General features: G+C 36.9%; 1 protein-coding gene across 6 annotated transcripts in view; it reads right to left on the bottom strand.

The window, feature by feature from the left end:
- Nucleotides 1–1,239: 1,239 nt before the first annotated feature.
- Nucleotides 1,240–19,689, bottom strand: part of BIVM (basic, immunoglobulin-like variable motif containing) — a 33,088-nt gene continuing 14,638 nt past the window's right edge. For 5 of the 6 annotated variants that reach the window (XM_045567569.1, XM_045567566.1, XM_045567570.1 and 2 more), the window contains 7 exons: nt 19,338–19,433; nt 18,943–19,047; nt 18,630–18,724; nt 8,474–8,606; nt 6,211–6,297; nt 3,777–3,873; nt 1,240–2,914 (listed from right to left, as the gene is read on the bottom strand). In XM_045567569.1, coding sequence (XP_045423525.1) covers nt 2,621–2,914; nt 3,777–3,873; nt 6,211–6,297; nt 8,474–8,606; nt 18,630–18,724; nt 18,943–19,047; nt 19,338–19,433 — 907 coding nt within the window. In that variant the 3' untranslated portion in view covers nt 1,240–2,620. The remainder of the gene's footprint in view (nt 2,915–3,776; nt 3,874–6,210; nt 6,298–8,473; nt 8,607–18,629; nt 18,725–18,942; nt 19,048–19,337; nt 19,434–19,689) is intronic. The other variant, XM_045567572.1, reaches the window with a different exon arrangement.

Here is a 19,689-nt window from a genome sequence, read left to right on the forward strand (position 1 = left end):
ACTCCTGTAATCCCAGCACTTTGGGAGGCTGAGTCAGGAAGATTGCTTGAGGCCAGGAGTGCTAGACCCCAGTTTACAAAATATTTTAAAGAAATTATCCAGGCATGTTGGCGCACACCTGTGGTCCCAGCCACTCAGGAGGCTGAGGTGGGAGGATTGCTTGAGCCCAGGAATTTGAGGTTGCAGTGAGCTATGGTGATGCCACTGCACTCTAGCTTGGGCAATAAAGAGAGACCCTGTCTCAAAAAACAACAACAAAACAGGACAACATTTCTTGAATATGAAATAGTGCTTTAAAGGAACAACTGCTAAGAGATGTATATTTGATTTACAAGGAATTAGCTCCTTTAGATGCTCTTTAAAGGGCTCTCTATAAAGAATTTGAATAGTATAAAATGTACATCTTTTGAAATAATAGCAAGCTCTTAATAGCACTTCCTATCTACAGGGCACTGTTCTAAACACTACATGTATTTGCTATTTATTCTTTAGAACCATTCTTAAGTAGGTATCCCCATTTTACTAATGAGGAAATAAGCACATAAAAATTAACTTTAACTCGCCCAAAGTAATACACCTAGTAAGTGCAGAGCCAGCATTTGAACCTTCATTGCATCTATGGAGACTCCTAAGAAGAGTTGACCAAGAAATCAAATATAACAGGAGTGTCATATTCAAAGAGAAGTATGTAGTAACTCTTGCTTACAGTTTCTGGAAAAACAGGCTCACTAGACCTAAACCTCAGTGTGCTCTTAATAACTGCCACCAAAGTTTTAAGCCAAGTTATTAAGTGATCATATGTATCAAGACTTTTGTAAAAATTGATTATGGTCAATAAAGAGTCTGAATAAACTCATCCTCTTTTCCTAAGTCTCACCCTATTCTTTAATTTGTTATGTTTCATTTTTCTCCTTTCCTCTTGGCTTTTCCTACCTACCACTTCTCCAAAATATTCCGTTGACTATATGAAATTGCTGATATTCAACTATGTATGACCTACAAAAATAACTTCCTTTGGTTCAACTAATATAAGAATTGAATTTTCTATTTCATATTATATTAAAAATCAAAATTATAGTCATCGTCATGTATATTGTTTCAACTATTACCAAAGTAAGATTCAAGACAGTTTCTTATGACACACTAGGTTAGGCAGAAATCACAAATTGTCATGTACTTCAAGCAAAGTTATAAAGGGTACTCCCCACGTAAAACAAAGGTTCAAAAACATTCACATGATTAAAAGTAGAAAACAAAACTTTATTTGATGAAAACTTTAAAAGTTCCAGTATGAAGTAACAAAATCAACAACCTACAAATTTCTTCCAGTCCCTGCATTTCAAGCAAAATATTCTCTTCAGAAAAATGACCATTTCATAATATATATTCCCTTCTGTAGGCTATGCATGTATGAGTGGATAAATGAATATAAAATTCAAGAGAAAAAAATGGAAATATTTTAAAAATAAAAATCTGAACCCCCTCCTTGAGGTGTATTGCGATATGGTTACCAACGTATTCAGCACCTTGTACTCACCAAGTTACTGATTTGAGTCCTGAAACAAGCCCCTGAATAAAAGAACAAGAGATCCTAGTCATATGAGTCACAGGTTGGCAGCAGAAGGAAAACTGACAGCAGCTAGAGAGGGGCTCAAATATATGAAATCCACACTTCCGAATTATTTAACACTCACTTCAAACAGTTAATTATCTCTATGGTTTAAAAAAGGAAACAGCTCGGAGTCTGGAATATGGATAGTTGTCCTCTGAGTAATGTGGACATTCCTAATGCGTCTTCAATGCTGTTGTCAACTCCATATTGAGGAACCAGTGAAATATCAGGAGATCTCATTTCACAGATAACTTTGGGTATAGAAACTTCCAATGCCACTTGTTCTTTTATGTTATCCCTAAAACAAGGTTCATTCTAGACTTACAGAAGTCATACCAAGTCAAGAAAGTCAAAAATATCTGGATCAATGCACTAAGTCACTCATTTGCACCAATAGAAAGGATCAGTTTCTTACGTCTTTTCTCTTTTGCCTCAGTAGTGAGAATCCTGAGAAAATTAACCAGGAAACAAATGAGGTGGGCAAGATACTGCTACAAGTAAAAGAATTATTAGACTCACAAAATAATTTTAAATGAGCTTTGACCATAAGTGAAAACTAGAAATGGACAGCCGCAATTTCTTTTAAGGGCAGATGGGACCTTACATCTTGATCTTAGGAATAAAACTATCTGTAACAAATGTCTAGGAATCAAGTCGTAAGTCGCTTCATGCTTAAGTATTTCAAATATTGATGCTGTTAAGTGAATTTGTGTTTGAGTTATTTAGACAGCAGCTGTAATTTTACTGGATTTCATGAAACTTTTTGTCCAAGTTATTTATATACTCTTAACTTTAAAAGGACAATAATCTGTGCTTATCTGTTTATATATCTGAAATCACCCATCATAATCATATACAATTTATTTACTGGAGAACTACAAGGTTATGTTTTGTACCACAAGATCTGTTCCTATTTAATGTAGACTTACTAAAATCTTCTACTGTCTTAATGCGGTCCTGTATACAACAGTTGTATGTATAATACCAATTTTTCAGTACCCAGCATAGTCAATCATTCCCATCATAATCACTATAACCCTGGTAGCCACTGTTCCTTCGTTCATGGATACTAGACATCTTTCTCCATGCCGAGTCCTGATGGAAACTAGCACTGAAAGACCGGCCCAGACGCCCATGCTGCTTCTTGGAAATATTGTCTTCACTCTCCGATTTGGCAATTCCCTGGGCATGTGTTGGAGGTTGCGATTCTTGTCTAATGTTTCCAAATGGAAAGTTCCAAAGGCCAAATCTTTGCCAATTAAGTCTCTGGAATGCTATGATGCAATGCAAATTTCCCCCAACCTAAAGAAGAAAAAAAAGTTGGATGAAGAAAATGAAGAGAAATTAATCATACTAATTTGTGGGCCTCTATGAACTGTTTTTTTTCCTCCTTCACCTGCCTCAAAACAGTATTTTTCCTTCCAGATATCATCAGAGAACCTTATCCTTCATCTCTCCTGATGGCTGCCTTTACAAAATATAACAATGACCACAGGAGCCCAAACACCTTCCCCACCCCCTGCCTCTCTACCACTCACACTATAACCATCTGCCTAATTCAAATACCAACATCATCCCTCTTCCTCTCCTATTCGTCATACCTTCTTATATGCATACTATTATATCAGTGGGACGTCTACTCAATCTACAGTATCTACCATTCCCTGAGAATCTTTCCCCAAAGCCTTGTTTGTACAAATCGCTCTACTCCATGGCCACAGTTAATCTGGCCCAAGCTGGGTTAAGACTGTGGAACTGGATCCAAGGCACATAAGTCTTGGTCTAGACTGTTCATCTAAAGGGGAGACATAAATTGAAAGATGATGATATTCAAGAAGTAAATAATCAGACAAAAGGAGAGCTAAATACAATAAATACCCCACCCTCCACCAAAAAATGAGAGAGACGCCTAGCTATTAATACTTGGCCCCTGCTATCATTCCAATATCTGGCTATCCCCATCCACTATCCCTTTATGACTTTAGGCTATACTCCTTGTCCTTGGGTTTTAAAGATACTCCTGTGTCCTTAAAATAATTTTCATTTTTCTGTCTAAGATGGTCCAAACTGGGTTTCTGTTATTTATAGCCTAAAGAGCATTGAGTACAATACTGCATTTTGGCCAGCTAGGAAATGTTTTCAAATAAAAGAGTGTTCTTCTTACCTTCTTTGTTTTTCGATACTGCAGCCCCCTCTCTAAGTGCCGGATATCTAGGTATTCTGGATTTTGAGTGTTCAGATCAGTAACAATATCTGCCCACCTATAGTTAAGAAGAAAGGATGAGCACAATTTTCCTTAGGTCCAAAGTATCATTGTAATGGAACATTTCACATGAGCAAGTTGCTGTAAGATTATCACAGCAATAATTGTCAACTCTCTTATCTCAGCATTGTTTAATCTCATAACTTTAATAACATCTTGCTTTTACGGCAGGTCTGTTTATCCAACCATTGCCAAGGTTCTCAGTTTAAAATTGGTAACTTTTCCTATAAAATAAATATATATCAACATGTTAGGTGATATCCTTCAGGCTAAAGCAGTAACATGTCATATTTCCCTTTTAATTACAGTCAAATCAATTTTTAAAAGAATTAGAAGTTATTATGTCTTTATTAAGAAATAACGATTGTACAGAAAATCCAAGGGAATTATTAATAAAAAACAATTACTAGAACTAATAAGTGAATTTAGTAAAGATGTAATATTCAAAGTCTACATAGAAAAATCAATTGTACTTTTTGTATTCAACCAGCAAAAATGTGAAAATGAACATTTTTAAAAAATCAATTTATAACAGCACCAAAAAATATAACACACTTAGGAAAAAAGCATTAAAAAATATAACAGAAATGACATAGAAGACTCCATCTTGAAAAATGTAAAATATAGCTGAGAGAAACTAAAGCTTTATTTAAGTGGAGATACAGTCCATGTTCATAGACTAGAAGACTCCATATTGTTATGATGTCAATTCTCCCCAAAATAAACTATAAATTTGATAGCTTCTATCCTAACCAAAATCTCAATAGGCTTTTTAGCAAAAAATGGCAAATTCTAAAATTTTTATACAAAATCAAAGGTCCTAGAAGAGCCAAAACAATCTTGAAGAAGAAAAATTCAGGATTTAGTATAAACGACTACAGGATTTAATATAAATGACAACAATTAAGAGTGTGGTATTGGTGAAAGGATAGACAAACAGATTAGTGAAACAGAGTCCAGAAAAAGACCACACATATATGGTCAGTTAGTTTTTATTAACAGCAGAGGTACACAAGAAATTAAACAAGGAAAGGAAAATCTTTGTAAACAAATTGTACTGGAATAACTGCATAAACATTGGGGGAAAAATCAAAGTAGACCTCTATTTCATACCACACACAAAAATTAATTGAAATGGATCATAAACCTAAACATAAAATCTATAAACCTTCTAGAAGAAAACAGGAGATTATCTTTGACGTCTTGGGGTAGGTAAAAATTTCTTAAAGAGGCACAAAAAAGCACATAAAAACAAAATTGATAAAATGCATTTAATCAAAATTAAGAACTTGTATTCATCAGAACTTTTGTTCATCAGAAGGGTATAATCACTTTGGAGAACTTTCTCAGTTTCTTAAATACACATATATCCTATGAATCAGTAATTTCACTTCTAGGTATCTACCAGGGAAAAACAAAACATACATCCTCAAAAAGACTTGTACAATAAAATGTGGTATATCCATACAAAGGAAAATGATTTGGCCATATAAAGGAATGAAGTTCTGATCCATGCTACAATATGGATGAACCTTCAAACCATTGTATTAAGTGAAAGAAGCCAGACATTAAATGCTACATATTGTTTAACTCCATTTATATGAAATGTCCAGAATAGGCAAATCCATAGAGCCAGAAAGTAGATTAGTGGTTGCCAGGGGTTGGGGGAATGGTGAGTGACTGTTAATAGGCGTGGAGTTTTTTGCAGGGTGATGAAAACATTCTGGAATTAGATAGTGATATTTGGTGCATAATTCTACATACTAAAATCCACTGAACTGTACGTTTTTAAAGGGTGAACTTTATGATACGTGAATTATATCTTAGTAAAATTGCTATAAAAATTCTTTTAAAAGACTTGTACATGAATGTTCCTAACAGCTTTATTCACAATAGACCAAAACTCAAAACAATCCAAATGCCCATCAACAGGAAAATGGATAACAAACTGTAGCATCCTCATACAACAGAGTACTCAGGAGTAATAAACTACTGATACACATGACATAACAGAGAAATCTCAAAAACGTTACTTAAACGAAGACATAGACACAAAAAAAATATTGTATGATTCCATTTACAAGGAATTCAAGAACCAGCAAAATAAATCTATGATGACAGAAATCGGAACAGAGCTTGTCCATGGACATTGATAAGGAATGGAGAATGAGTGTACTTTCTGTGGTAATGAAAATGTACCATATCTTGTTTGGGGTGGTGATTACGCAGGTGTATACATTTATCAAAACTCATTTAATTATACAGTTAAGATCTGTGCATTTCACTGAATCTAAATCTTATCTCAATTACAAGAAAAAAGGGGAAGTTAACATACTTTTTACAGTGAATGGCAGGGTGTTTTCTGCTTGATTCTCCAATTAAGATCCAATATTCGACTTCCTGTGGTGAGAGAGGGCCCCTGCTAAATATAAAATACATTCAGAGTAAGCTTAATAAAGGTCATTCACTCCTTTGAGTATATTGCTTTAACTATATATTAATAAAAGATATACTAATATTTATTCAAAGATGGCATTCTTCAATTAATAGAATAGACATTAGAGTTTAGGCTTGGGCAAATTTCTGAAGGTCATTAAAGAGAACTCATAAGTTAAATTTAAGCCTTAATCCACTATCCAAAATCTAGGGCTAAAAAATGTTTTATTAATAATATACTATCTCTCAAATCCTAGCAGGAAAAAAAAAAAAATCCTAGCATACTACCAGCATTCTTCAGCTACTCTCCTTTCACTATGTATTCAAGGAGTTTCAAAATGCATCCTAAAAATAAAACCTAAAATAGTGATTCACCTGGGAATTTTTAAACACTGATTCCCTAATCCCATCCCTGGAAATTCAAATTCAAATAGGCCTGGGATAGAGTCCAGGGATTTGCATAGTTTAAAAAATAAAAAATCTCAGGTGATTCTTAGGTACAGGCAGAGGTGAAGAACTCTCTTTTAAAAGGTACAAAGTAGGAATAAAATCATGTTTTACATTTGATAGATGTCTGAAATAAAGTGAAGATGCAGGATGAAATCATAAAAGAAACACACAATAAACCTCGCTTACAAGAAATTCCACCTTCAGAGAGATGAATAAAGCATTGCAGGATTTGGAAAAACCAGGTAGTTTCCCTCTTGCTACTCGTTCACAAGAACACAATGTCCAGCTTCCCGGTTCTCCAAGGCGACTCCTGCCTGTCTCAGGATCCCTCTCTCCCCCTACCCCCAGGGGCCTTTGAGTGGGACTCCAAGATCGGATGGCCTATACCCCAAAAAACCCATCTTATCCCGATGACCAAACCACATCCTCTCAGCACAACCTCCGGCCCCCTCTTTAGAGGCAGTTACTGAGAGCAGCACTGTCTCCCTGTCCTTCTTAGCCACCAACCCCTCAGTCCAGGTGTGAACAGACTAGACCCTCACTGGGTAAGGTGGCCACGCCCACCAATACCTTTACTCAAAGTATTCATGGCTTCTTCTGTTTTCACCAATCCTTAACTAGAACACTGCTCCCCTTGCTTTTTAACTATCCTGACATTATCTCAACCCATCATTAGGAAAACTTGTTAAGGAGAAAAAAAAGTATTTAAAATTCAGTCATCCTCTCTTTTTCAGGGACTGTCTCTTCCAAAAAGATGTAAGTTTACCAGTAAAGATATATAGTGGTGGTTTTTTAATTTAATTTTATTATTATTGTTTTATTTGGTTTTTTGTTTTTTGTTTCTGTTTTTGAAACAGGGTCTCACTCTGTTGCCAGGACTAGAGTACAGTGACGTCATCATAGCTCACCGCAGCCTCCAACTCCTGGGCTCAAATGATCCTCCTACCTCACCCTCCCAAGTAGCTGGGACTACAGGCACACGCCACGACACCTGGCTAATTTTTTTATAAATTTTTTGTAGAGACAAGGGTCTCACTATTGCCCAGGCTAGTCTCAAACTCCTGGGCTCAAGTGATCCTCCCATCTTGGCCTCCCAAAGCCGTAGATTACAGGCATGAGCCACCATGCCCAGCCAAGATATACAGTTAATAAAATATAATAGAAATGTTGGATAAAGAAAGAAACAAATATAACCATGAAGATAATAAAGTTCCTGACATTAGAAATAAAAATTGTCTCTGAGCTTCCTTGCAACCAGGGCAAAGTGGGGACCCAGATAAATTCCATGTTTTTTACTGTACGAAAAAAAGATGCTTTTTAATTTACTTGGTTGTAACAGTCTTCTTGACACTGGATTCTGTACTACATTGTTCATGGGGGACACTAGATGAGGCACTGAGACATAATCTGGAAAGTCTTTTCCAACTGTTTTATAATATAATAAATGTAACAGTGACTCTTCAAGTGGCTTTCTGTTGTAATGACTAAACAACAGTATCTAAGTGGCTATTTGTTAAAGCACAACTAAATAAATGAAATTCTGCAAAAGAATAAATTATAATGTTTACAGAATAGTCTAATGATGTCAGGACAGTAGATCACCAAGCCTTCCAATTTCAAAGAGACTTAGAATATCTCTTAATATTTCCTAAAATTCTGTCTACAGCATATTTTCCTGGTGAAGTATCCACATGCAACATGCAAATGCTTACCTGAATGCTTTGTTAGCTTTAACAGGGGTTGCTTCGAAGCCAATTGGACAAAAATAATGATTTTGACAATGATAGATAAAAGCCAGCGATTCATCTTTCAATCCACGTGTTAACTTTGACAAGGCCCCCGAAGCTACAAAGAACAGAACCACACAAACAAACTGAGGGCCAACAAAGCAATGTCCACGCTTCACACAAAGGACTAGTTAAAGACTGGAAGACAGAAAGACATTACTTGGAACACACTGACACTGCGGGGGGGGATGAGAAGCTATTGATAGGTACCAAAAATATTAATGAATTTATTTTCAGTTTTACCCTTTAAACTGAAAATCAGATAAGCTCATTAGCAAACTAAAAAAATGAAATATGTCCTTGCTCATCAAAACCTAATAATACACACAGTTGTCTATGAAATTTAATTACTGTATAAAGCCTAGTGCCTAGTGTATATAGCAAATGATCTCAACTTTTATGGTTGTGCACATCCGATGCAAGATACAAGTTTACCCAGTCACTAAAAATTTCTGAATAAGCATGCCCAACATAAGCACATTTGTTTATAAACTACATACATATATTACTGTACTAATATATCTTTATAAAAGATATAGGAAAAGTAGTAATTTTAAATTAGATTACAATATAAACATGCTAATATATATGTGCCATGTACATCCCAATTTAAAGACTACTGATGTATACGGATAAATATAAACTCCAGATAATAAACAAGTCCCAAAAATGCAAACTTTGCCACTAACACACACTTTAATCTTTCCACTAAAGTTACAGAGACTAGAGGAGCAGCTTTCACAAGCCAAATGATGAGATAACATCTCAACAGAGACAGGCCGGTGGTACCACCACAACCTCTTATAGCCACTCTTCCTTGTATATTTCCCATAACTATAATATCATTGTCAAGAATTGCAAAAGTATTACCAGAATAAAAAAGTTTTTATCAGCACTCCGTACTCAAAACCATTAACTGAGGTTTCATTAACTTGTATCTCCCAGAAGAAACTAAATTATTCATTAACAAATAGCCCATTAAAACTGAAAATCCTAAAAATAGTTGAAGTAGATAAAAGCCTGCAAGCCACAGTTTCAATGATCCACTTTGTGGCCACAAAGAACAGCAGGCCAATGCCTACAGCAGAGATGAGAGAGGTGGGCCCCTGCCCCGCAACAATTTGTGGTGTCCATGAAGACAGTAACGTTTCTAGCTTAAACTCCAAGGTTTCATCTAGACCTCCTGCACTGATTTGTACTTTACCGCATACCACCAGAGCATTCCTGAACAGCTAAGGATCTTTTCTACTAAAATCTCTATTTCATAATGACAAATGACAAATATGTCTTTCTGCAGTTTTTGGATGCGTTCCCCTGATAATTTAAAAACTGACACTCTAGGGTCAGCTCTACATAAAGACTTTTAAGAACTAAAATTCAGAAGAGAGTCAATTTTCATTTTCATAACTGAAATTGATTGCAGAGAAGTTTTGGGATAGCAAACAAATGTAAATGTGTGGATTTAGACTCCTCAGAAGTTCAATAATTATAAAAGATGTTTATACACACAACTGATTTTTTTAAAAACTCTTGAAAATCTTTTTAAAATTGTGAAAATGCCAAATAAAAAGTTGTCTCAGGCCGGGCACAGTGCCCACACCTATAATCCTAGCACTTTGGAAGGCCAAGGCTGGAGGATGGCTTGAGCTCAGGAGTTTGAGACCAGCCTGAACAAGAGCAAGAACTCATCTCTACTAAAAATAGAAAAAACTAGCCAGGTGTGGTGGCGCACGCCTGTAGTCCCAGCTACTTTGGAGGCTGAGGCAGGAGGATAGCTTGAGCCCAGGAGTTTGAGGTAGCTGTGAGCTAGGCTGATGCCATGGCACTCTAGCCTGGGCAACAGAGTGAGACTCTGTCTCAAAAAAAAAAAGAAAAGAAAGAAAGAAAGAAAGTTGTTCCAAATAATTGGAACTTTTAATAAGAGAACTTTTATTATGAATTTTTAATGGAAATCATTAGATATTGCATGCTTTCCTCCTAAGTCAAATGTAATACAAAACTTCTTTAGTTTGACTATGAATAGTAATTACTTTAACGTCCTGGAATATATTCAGGATTCCAGGGGCAAATGAGATAGGTAAGAAAGTCTGCTCTCATTAATATTCACATCGTTTTGTCTGCTACAAACACTCTTTTACTATGTCCAAGTTTTCTGGAAGACATGAGGTGGTCTGTCTTCTGTGGAGTAATATTTATGGCTTATTATACATTATCATTATATATAATATACATAATATTTATATATAAATATATAATATCTATAAATTATATAGATCATAATATGTATGTTATCATATATATTACTATAATGTTTATGGGCTTATGATACTCAGGGATGTTTTTTCTCCTTACTTCAAGGTACATAACAGCATTCTGCCTGATTTAGATTAGGGATCAGCAAACTTTTCCCTAAAGGGCCAGATAATAAGTATCGCAGGCTCTGGGTCATAGGCACTACTCATACTACTCAGCTCTGCCCCTGCAGCATGAAAGCAGCAGCCATAGGCAGTATGTAAGCAAAGGGATATGGCTATTTTGAATAAAACTTTATTTACAAAACAGGCTCCTGGCTCATGCATGGTAGTTTGCCAACCTCTAATTTAGATTGATAATTTTCAAACCTTTTTTGACATGGAGCTCCTTCTGCAAAGAAAATCTACATGGCAAGCTAGTCCATAAAAAGGGGTCAAAGCAGAGCTGCTGTGGCCAAAAAAGGGATAGGGAATCTAGCTGCCCTCCCCTCCTCCTCCATGAGCCCATGAGGCACCTCTGTACAATCGCTAGAACTCAAATGAGCACAATTTAAAAATCACTGAATTTCCTATCAATGGAAAACCCAGCCCTTGAGAAAGAGGTTGGATACTATTTCTTCAAAAAGACTATAGCAGTAGTTCTCAAACTTGAGAATGAAGAGCAGATTGCCAATACCCACCCTCAGAGTGGGTACATCACCCTGCAAGGCCCTTCCCCTTCTTGACATCTTTTAAATACAACTGGTTCATGGAGGACAGCAAGGGAAGGCCACTCTATATTGGCTTGGGATGATACTAAGGGGTTTACGCTTTACGTGAGCACTAGGGAGCTCCTGCAGAGGGAAGGGGTATATTAGCAACGCACATTAAAGAGAACTATCTGGCATTGTGTCTCATATGAATTGGAGAAAACCAGTGGTGAAGAAAGCAGAAAAGTAATGCACTGTCCCCTTGAGATGTGTGGATGGTGCAGTAAGTGGGTAACAATGGTCGCAGTGAGGGCATATGTGAGTTATGCAGGAATGATGCAGACATAGATATTCTCTGTTAAGCAAAAGTAATGAATTGCAATACCCACTAGAAGAACAAAAATTAAATACATGAACATAAGTATAATCTTCAAGCTAGCTGATAAAAAAAAAAATGAATCTGGACTTCCCTGGCACAAATGTCAGTGGTTAAGTAAACCAATACTTTGAAGTTATATGAAGGGATAGCTAATGTTGCCAACTTTTAGCACAAATTTTCATTGTGACTAATTAGATCTCTGAAAAAAATACTTTAACTCATATTAACAGGTAAGTTTTATCAAAATCCCTGGACTTTTTTTTTATTCTATGAATGGTCTCAGTTTACAGTTGGAAATGAGCACGTCAGCAAACACCAGAGAGTGACTAAATCCAAGAAGTGTGGTCCCCAGGAAAACGTAAAGCCCATTGTGAGCAACAAGCCTAATAGTCCTTAAAAATAATTTAAACAAAAAGAGAAGAGACATTTCAAAGCATTTTTAAACAAACAGCACCACCTGACAATGGTTTTCACTACTGAACATCCCACAGAGAAATAAGGAAGCCTACTCCTGCAACTCTTTCTTCTACGACGAGAGAGAACAGAAAAGACGTTTGCTTTACACCTTTACCACTCCTCCCCCTGAATATAATCAGAATTTACAGGGTAGCACATGTGAGGTCCTGGGCATCATATATAGAATCAAAGGGCAAGTTGGGCCAGTCCCTCTGGTCAAGGAGCTGGACATTCACATTAAATAGATAAAACATAACAAAGGGTAGCATATACCAAATGCCAAACGATAGATGCATATAATCAGTACTACAGAAATTAAGAGGATTCCAGAGCTAAAGGGGCCAGGGAACACTTCAGAGACGGAGCAGAGCTTGAGTGAGACCCCAGATTAGTGAAGTGAAGATAAGAAAATTTCAGGGGAAGTAGGCAGATCCATTATCCTTCAGGAAATACACACAGAAAAGGAAACAGTGAGGAGTCAAGTATTCTGAAAGGACAATGAAAGTAGGAATAAAATTTGAAAAATAAATTATTAAAGTTTACTTGAAGAAATTGCAGAAACCACCCCATCCCGATCAAAAAAAAGAAAAAAATTAAACAAGGAAACTAGGTAGTTTATCCCATTCCTCAGGTGAAAAAGACTGGATGTATATTGGAGGAAGTTTAAACAAAGAGGTGAAAAAGTCACTGGGACCCTGTGCCACACATCCTAGATTATTAAGGGAACTGGTGAACATACACATCAAATCATTACATTTAAGTGCGTCATGAATAACTCAGGAGATGCCAGACTACTGGGAAATAAGACAAAGTACAAATCTTCAAAAGATCTATAAAGGAGAATTTCTAATAAAATTATAGTGCTATATAAAATCTTAAAGTTGGGCAGGACATTTGGTCAAAAATCTTGTAAAATTCCAGAATAGTGGGTTTCTAAATGTACTCTCTTCAGAGTCTTTTCGGTATTTTATCATACTCTATTAATAGATTACGTATTCTTCGGAGAATTTGCTTACATTTATATAGCTGATGTTTCCTCTATACCCAGAGTTTCTTTGATAGCATATTTTCTTTCATAGTCTAATCTCTCTGGTTTTTTCCTTTCATTTCACTGACCTGTCTCTTCTTCCATCCTGCTGCTCCACCTAGATGCTGCTGATATGAAGATGACAAAAAACCGTGCACTGCTCTGATGAAATCCTCTTATGATCAGTAGGCAAAAGACAAGTAAAAGGAATTAGGAGTCTAGTTCTGTCTCCCAGGGCCCTAATCATGGTGCAGGGTTGGGACACAAGCCTAAGAACTGAATTATGTGGCTTTCCATGGTATCCTGCACATACGTGTGTCAGCCTCTCCAGTGGCCACTTACTTCTATGCTCCCAGACATACATTTTGGTCCACACTCCATTAGAAGAGATATAAAGTAGTCACATGACTCAGGTAAGAAATGATTCTGAGACGTTCTTAACCTTATACTAATCATTTATAATGCAGAAGGCAACAAGCAAGGCACTGCTAAGATGTAAAGTTGAAAGAAAACTCATTTCCTGTGCTTAGGAACATATAACATCTAGAAATTTGAAAAACTGTCAACTGAGAGACTGCAGGAGACAGCGGGAGGATGCCATGGGTTCTGATGCGAAGTAGAGCAGGCGTGGTCCACAGGGGCAGATGAGTATGTGTTTGGAGGGGGGCGGGGGCAGAGGAGCCGGGGGAAAAAGATCAGCTAAAGAAAGAAGAAAAGTAAACATTATCCTTGCCATGTCATGAGAGAGAGCACTCCAAAGGAAGAATGCTGGTTTGGGGATGGAAAACAACAAAATTCTCTTCTAGAGGTTTCCTAACTCCAATCTCCTGAATTCCTCATGCCTCATTTCTTCAACCTAAGTAGGATTCATCAAATTAACTCCTACTGAGCACCTAAGTGTCAGGCATTGTGATGCCCAAATGAATAAGTCCTCAAGGAAGGCAGCTGAGGTTTTCGTAGAAGAACCCTCTGGTGTACTAAGATGGCAGTGAATAAAAAGTTCTATCAGACACACACATGGCGCTGTGACAACACAGGAGAGGGAAGGATTTAATCCCGTCTGGCAAGCAGAAGAAAAAATCTTCCTCCAATTTAAGTCCAGGCCAGAGATAAACAGGAATCTACCAAGGTACGAAATCCTCCATTCCACACAGTCCACAGCAGGCCATCCACAGCAGGGCACAGAGGCCTAAAGATGACCTGTACTTCACGAAGAAGAGGCAGCGGCCAAACACAGGAGGACACTGGCTGGAGGGGGACACTCTGAAGCCAGTCCCTCAAGCACGGTGCTGAGGGATTTGTGCTTCATCCTCTAGGTCAGGGGTTGTCAAACTCCCAGCCACGGGCAATTCCAGCCTCCAACCTACAGCTGATGTTGGAATCAATACTGAGCTATAGTGGTTTTTACTTTGTTAAGAATCAAAAGAAATAATATTTTGTGACATGTGAAAATTACATGATATTCAAATTTTAGGTTCTTCAGTAAGGTTTTCCTTGGACATAGCCACACCCAATTGTTTACATATTGTCCATAGCTGCCTTCAAGATCCAAAGACAGCATGGAGTAGTTGTGACTGTCCCAGGACCTTAGGCGAAGCCAGGAATATTTACTATCAGGCAGTTTATAAAAAATGTTTGCCAGCCGGGCGCGGTGGCTCACGCCTATAATCCTAGCACTCTGGGAGGCCGAGGCGGGTGGATCACTCGAGGTCAGGAGTTCGAGACCAGCCTCAGCAAGAGCGAGACCCCGTCTCTACTAAAAATATAAAGAAATTATCTGGCCAACTAAAATATATATATATATAGAAAAAATTAGCCGGGCATGGTGGCGCATGCCTGTAGTCCCAGCTACTCGGGAGTCTGAGGCAGGAGGATCGCTTAAGCCCAGGAGTTTGAGGTTGCTGTGAGCTAGGCTGACACCACGGCACTCACTCTAGCCCGGGCAACAAAGTGACACTCTGTCTCAAAAAAAAAAAAAAAAAATGTTTGCCAACACTGCTCTAGGTTAATGATTTTCAGTATGGACACATCCAAGCGGTTACAGAAGATGAGCCCTTGGGGTACGGAAACAAAATATAAGAAAATTTATTTATATTGTCATATTTAAAAAATAAAGCAAGCTTTACTAATATCTGTTCTATGGACTGAGCGTGGATGCCCTACTTAACCGTACATCGAAAGGTCCTGGGTCACACGTGTATTCCGAGGGAAGGGCAGAACTTCTGCATGGTGGTGCTGGCTGACGCCGCTCATCACTGGGCCATGACTTGCTTTCAGTGAACTGCTATGGTTTCAGTTTACGGGGTACAAAATGTCATCGGGGTAAATTATATAAGACCTGTAATGAATAGAACTGATGGGGCTCTGAACAGGATACCCCAAAATATGACACCTTGGCATACTATTTTAAGTTGAAGGAAACTGAAATAAACCACAGAAGCAGGAAGGTCTCTCTGACTTTCTTTCTTCCATGTCCCCCCGAACCCTGCTCCTGAAGTGAGCCATAGAAACTAGGATTCTTCTCACTCCTTCTTCCCTGAAGCAGGCCATAAAACCTAGGAAGGTCATTCTCTGACCTCCCTCCCCTCTCCCCTGAAAACCTTCATGTGACAGATGTCCTGCCCTTTACCCAGAGATAAGAAATGTCACACAGGGATGCCAAGAAGAATCTGAACAGGCCTTGCTAAGTGCCTCCCAGCCTGTTACCATTAGATTATAACCTTTGTCCTCCAATCATTTTTCAGCATGACTGTTCATAAAAATACGCAGCTTTCTCTGGGTCTTTGGATCTTCATTTCTGAAGGCTCCTATGTCATGTAAAACTTATATAAAATAAATGTGTATGCTTTTCTCTTACTAACCTGTCTTTTGTTACAGATGTCTCAGCCATAAATTCTGCAATAAGTAAAAGATACTACGTTTTCTCCCTCACAGAATCATTATTATAACTTTCTAATAACTGGAAAATGACTGGAAAACTCTTTTGGACTAGAAAAAGGCACGGCATATCTTGTGGAGTAAACATAAATGAATTATTAATATGAAAGACAAAGCTGAATTATGCATTTTCTTTTACAAAAGGTCCCCAAACCTACAGACTTGATGATAACATTCCAGTAACATTGATGCCAGCAACATTCATCTTGGTAGATGCTTTTTAAAAAATAAAAAAAAAAGTAACAGCCTAAAAAAAAAAAGAAACAACCAAAAAGTCTGTGCTAAGAATACCGAGCATTTGGGGAAAAAACAGTTTAGTACTGTTTCTATTGTCATATAACTTTGTTGCTGAAAATGATGTATGTTAACCATAAAAAAGATTAACCATATAATAGCTCTAAAATGCACTAAGACTATTGAGAGAAGCCAACACCAAGACCAAGAGAATAGCAAATGATTAAGTTTGAGATCTGAAATTAGACAGACTTGGGTTTGACCCCTGAATCCACCACAAGGAAACAAGACACCACAAATGAAATCCAGAAGAAACGAGACAGCAGAATCAGATACATGCAAACTTCAGCTATTAGATCAAATACAGAAAAAATAGTTTTAACATATTAAAGGAAAAAGGGGACATGAAAATATGAGTAAGGAATAAGATACTATTTTTAAAAAATAAGCACATTTGAAAAAAAATTAGGTATTTTAAAATGAAAAACATGATTGAAAATTTCTTTTAAAAAACTCAAAACTCAAGAGATAGCATAAAAAGCAAACCAGATAGAGCCAAAGAGAAAATCAGCAATGAAGAAAATATATCCTTTCTTAGTTTTTCATTGCCTAAGGAATTATTAATACTAAGAGAGGTACGTTGACAGTCTCACTAGAAACAGAAAAAAATACCAACACACGATTTAAAGCTGTCTTTTCCAGAGGGGCAGATAGGCCCGTACAAATGTACTGAATTCACTCAGTAAGAATAAAAGCTAGCACTTATTGAGCCCTTATTCTGTGTAACGCAAGGTGTTAAGTGTATTACAGATATATCTCCTTTTATCTTCACAGTGACCCTATGGAGTGGGTACAAATACGGAAAGATGGAAGGTCTACAACAGGGCTCTGCAAGTGCTATGTTCAAGGTCACAAAACTAGTATGTGTAGAAACCAACACGTAATCTCCAAGTTTGCCTGATGTGTAGCTAACTTGATATACCCAATATAGGTCAACAGAAACGTATCCTACTCTATGTTCAGTCCTTGACCTTGGTAAACCATACACTCTCTGCTGACAAAGACTCTCTCCTTGACCAATCCTTGAGCCCTATTCTTGACTGGGCCTCGACCTGGGGCTTCCATGTCCAGTTTTAGCAGGAATCCTACCAAGTCAGTTTAGAGAGAATCCTCCCACCTTCATATCTGATCAAGTCCCTCATCCCTACTCCCCCAACCCTTGATGTCTGAGCCCTTGGTCTGCCTTTAGCAGGAAGCCTGTTAGGCCAATAGCAAGAATCCCCCTACCCTGATGTCTCCTCTTAGTAATTTTCCACCCACTGACCCCCTCACTCTGCTCCTTGCCTATAAATTCCCAGCTGTCTTTGTTGTATTCAGAGTTGAGCCTGATCTCTCATCCCTATTGCAATGTCCCTTTTGCAACAGGTTTAAATAAAATCTTCTGTACTGTTTTAACAAGCATCAGAATAATTTTTTCTTTAACAACATATTATACTTTTCTGATTTGTACAGTCAAAAGATGATTGTAGCAATTTTAAAATGGAAATTGTTAATGCAAATTATCTAATTAGCACATAACTATGATCTTTGAGATCCACTGCATTAATATCTCTGTTATAACCAAGACTTTTTATAATAGAACTTTGTCACTATCACAGTCTATTGTCCTAGTGTTGTATGCTATCATGCAGGTCTAAAATCACATATTCTCAAATCCTTACATTCCCTTTTGGGAATGCAAACTCCACGCTGCAGAGAGTTTTATCAGCACACACACACACACTCACAGAGCCCATAGACCCAAACAATACAAACAATGTGTTAGAGTAATGTTTACAACATGCCTTAAAGTTCTAAAAGTTCTACATGCAAAGGTCAGAAGAAGTAAAAATATAAAAGTGTATATTGAAAATTGCTCTACAGATTACTATATAATTTCTCCCTTGGATAAAGAAATACGAAAGTAACAGACTGTGTTGAAGATTTACATAAAGTCCCATGAATCAAAACAGCCAGTCTTTGAGATGGACCCTAAAGCATGTGTGTGTGCGTGCGTGCGTGCGTGTGTGTGTGTGTGTGTGTGTGTGAATCTTCTATGTTCACCTACCAGTTTCTCCAGCTGTTTTGTTCTTCCCATGAGGCTTATATAGAACATAAGAGCATCCTTTTACGTGGAAGTGATCATTAATTTGTCTAAACCACCTGAAAATAACAAGAAGATTTGCTCATAGCAGCAGATTCCATAACAAAGATGGCATTATTCCAATGCTAAAGAAATTCAGGCATAGCCCAAGTTTGGCATAGCTCTGAGAGGCTGAGGCCCAGCAGCTGGACAAATGGTTTCCTATCAACACACATCTGTAGCATTATTACTTTCTAAAACTAGAAATAAGGTATTACCTCTAAGTGGGTCTTCATACCTCATAAGTGTTGTATTTCCAGTGAAAGGACCAAACCTAATATCTTCAAATGGAGGTTGAAAGCCCAAAATATGTAAAGCTTCCTCTTGAGTAATAGGTGGAAGACTGCAAAAGAAACATTGTCTTTCATATTATTATTTTAATCATATGGAAATATAACCTATCACAAAGTTAATATGTCTAATTTGCAAACAATTTTTATAATGTTTTTCATTTTTATTTTATTGAAAATAATACATACATATATTTTAAGCTAAAAAATTTATACTAAAATACAGCAGTTTTTTCTTAATTTATGAAAAATATATTCTTAAAAATCTTCCATTATAGAAAAAGCAATGCCAAATTATTTTTGAATTTGTAGTTTGGAGATACCAATATATTGACATACTTACTTTCCAGCTCCCATTGTGCTATATAAGAAATTCCAACAAGAAATTAACGAGGAGATACCACAAGAAGTCTTGTATTGTGGTCGGCTTATGCAGTACCTACGAAAACAAAAGACTGTTTTCTTCACTGGAATGGTACAAAATATTCATACTAGAAATATAAAACTCACAGCAAATAAAAGTGTTAATATAATGAAAGTAAAATCTTCACTCAAAATATTTTCATACTTATTAATCATGTCATAAACATATAACAATAAATCATCCATTTTAATAAAAATATCTAAGTATGACTAACTACTAAAGTAGATGTTACCCAAACCAATAAAAAAAGTTTAATGATATATAATTTAGA

This window comes from Lemur catta, chromosome 13 (assembly GCF_020740605.2).
Source record: "Lemur catta isolate mLemCat1 chromosome 13, mLemCat1.pri, whole genome shotgun sequence".
NCBI lineage: Eukaryota > Metazoa > Chordata > Mammalia > Primates > Lemuridae > Lemur > Lemur catta.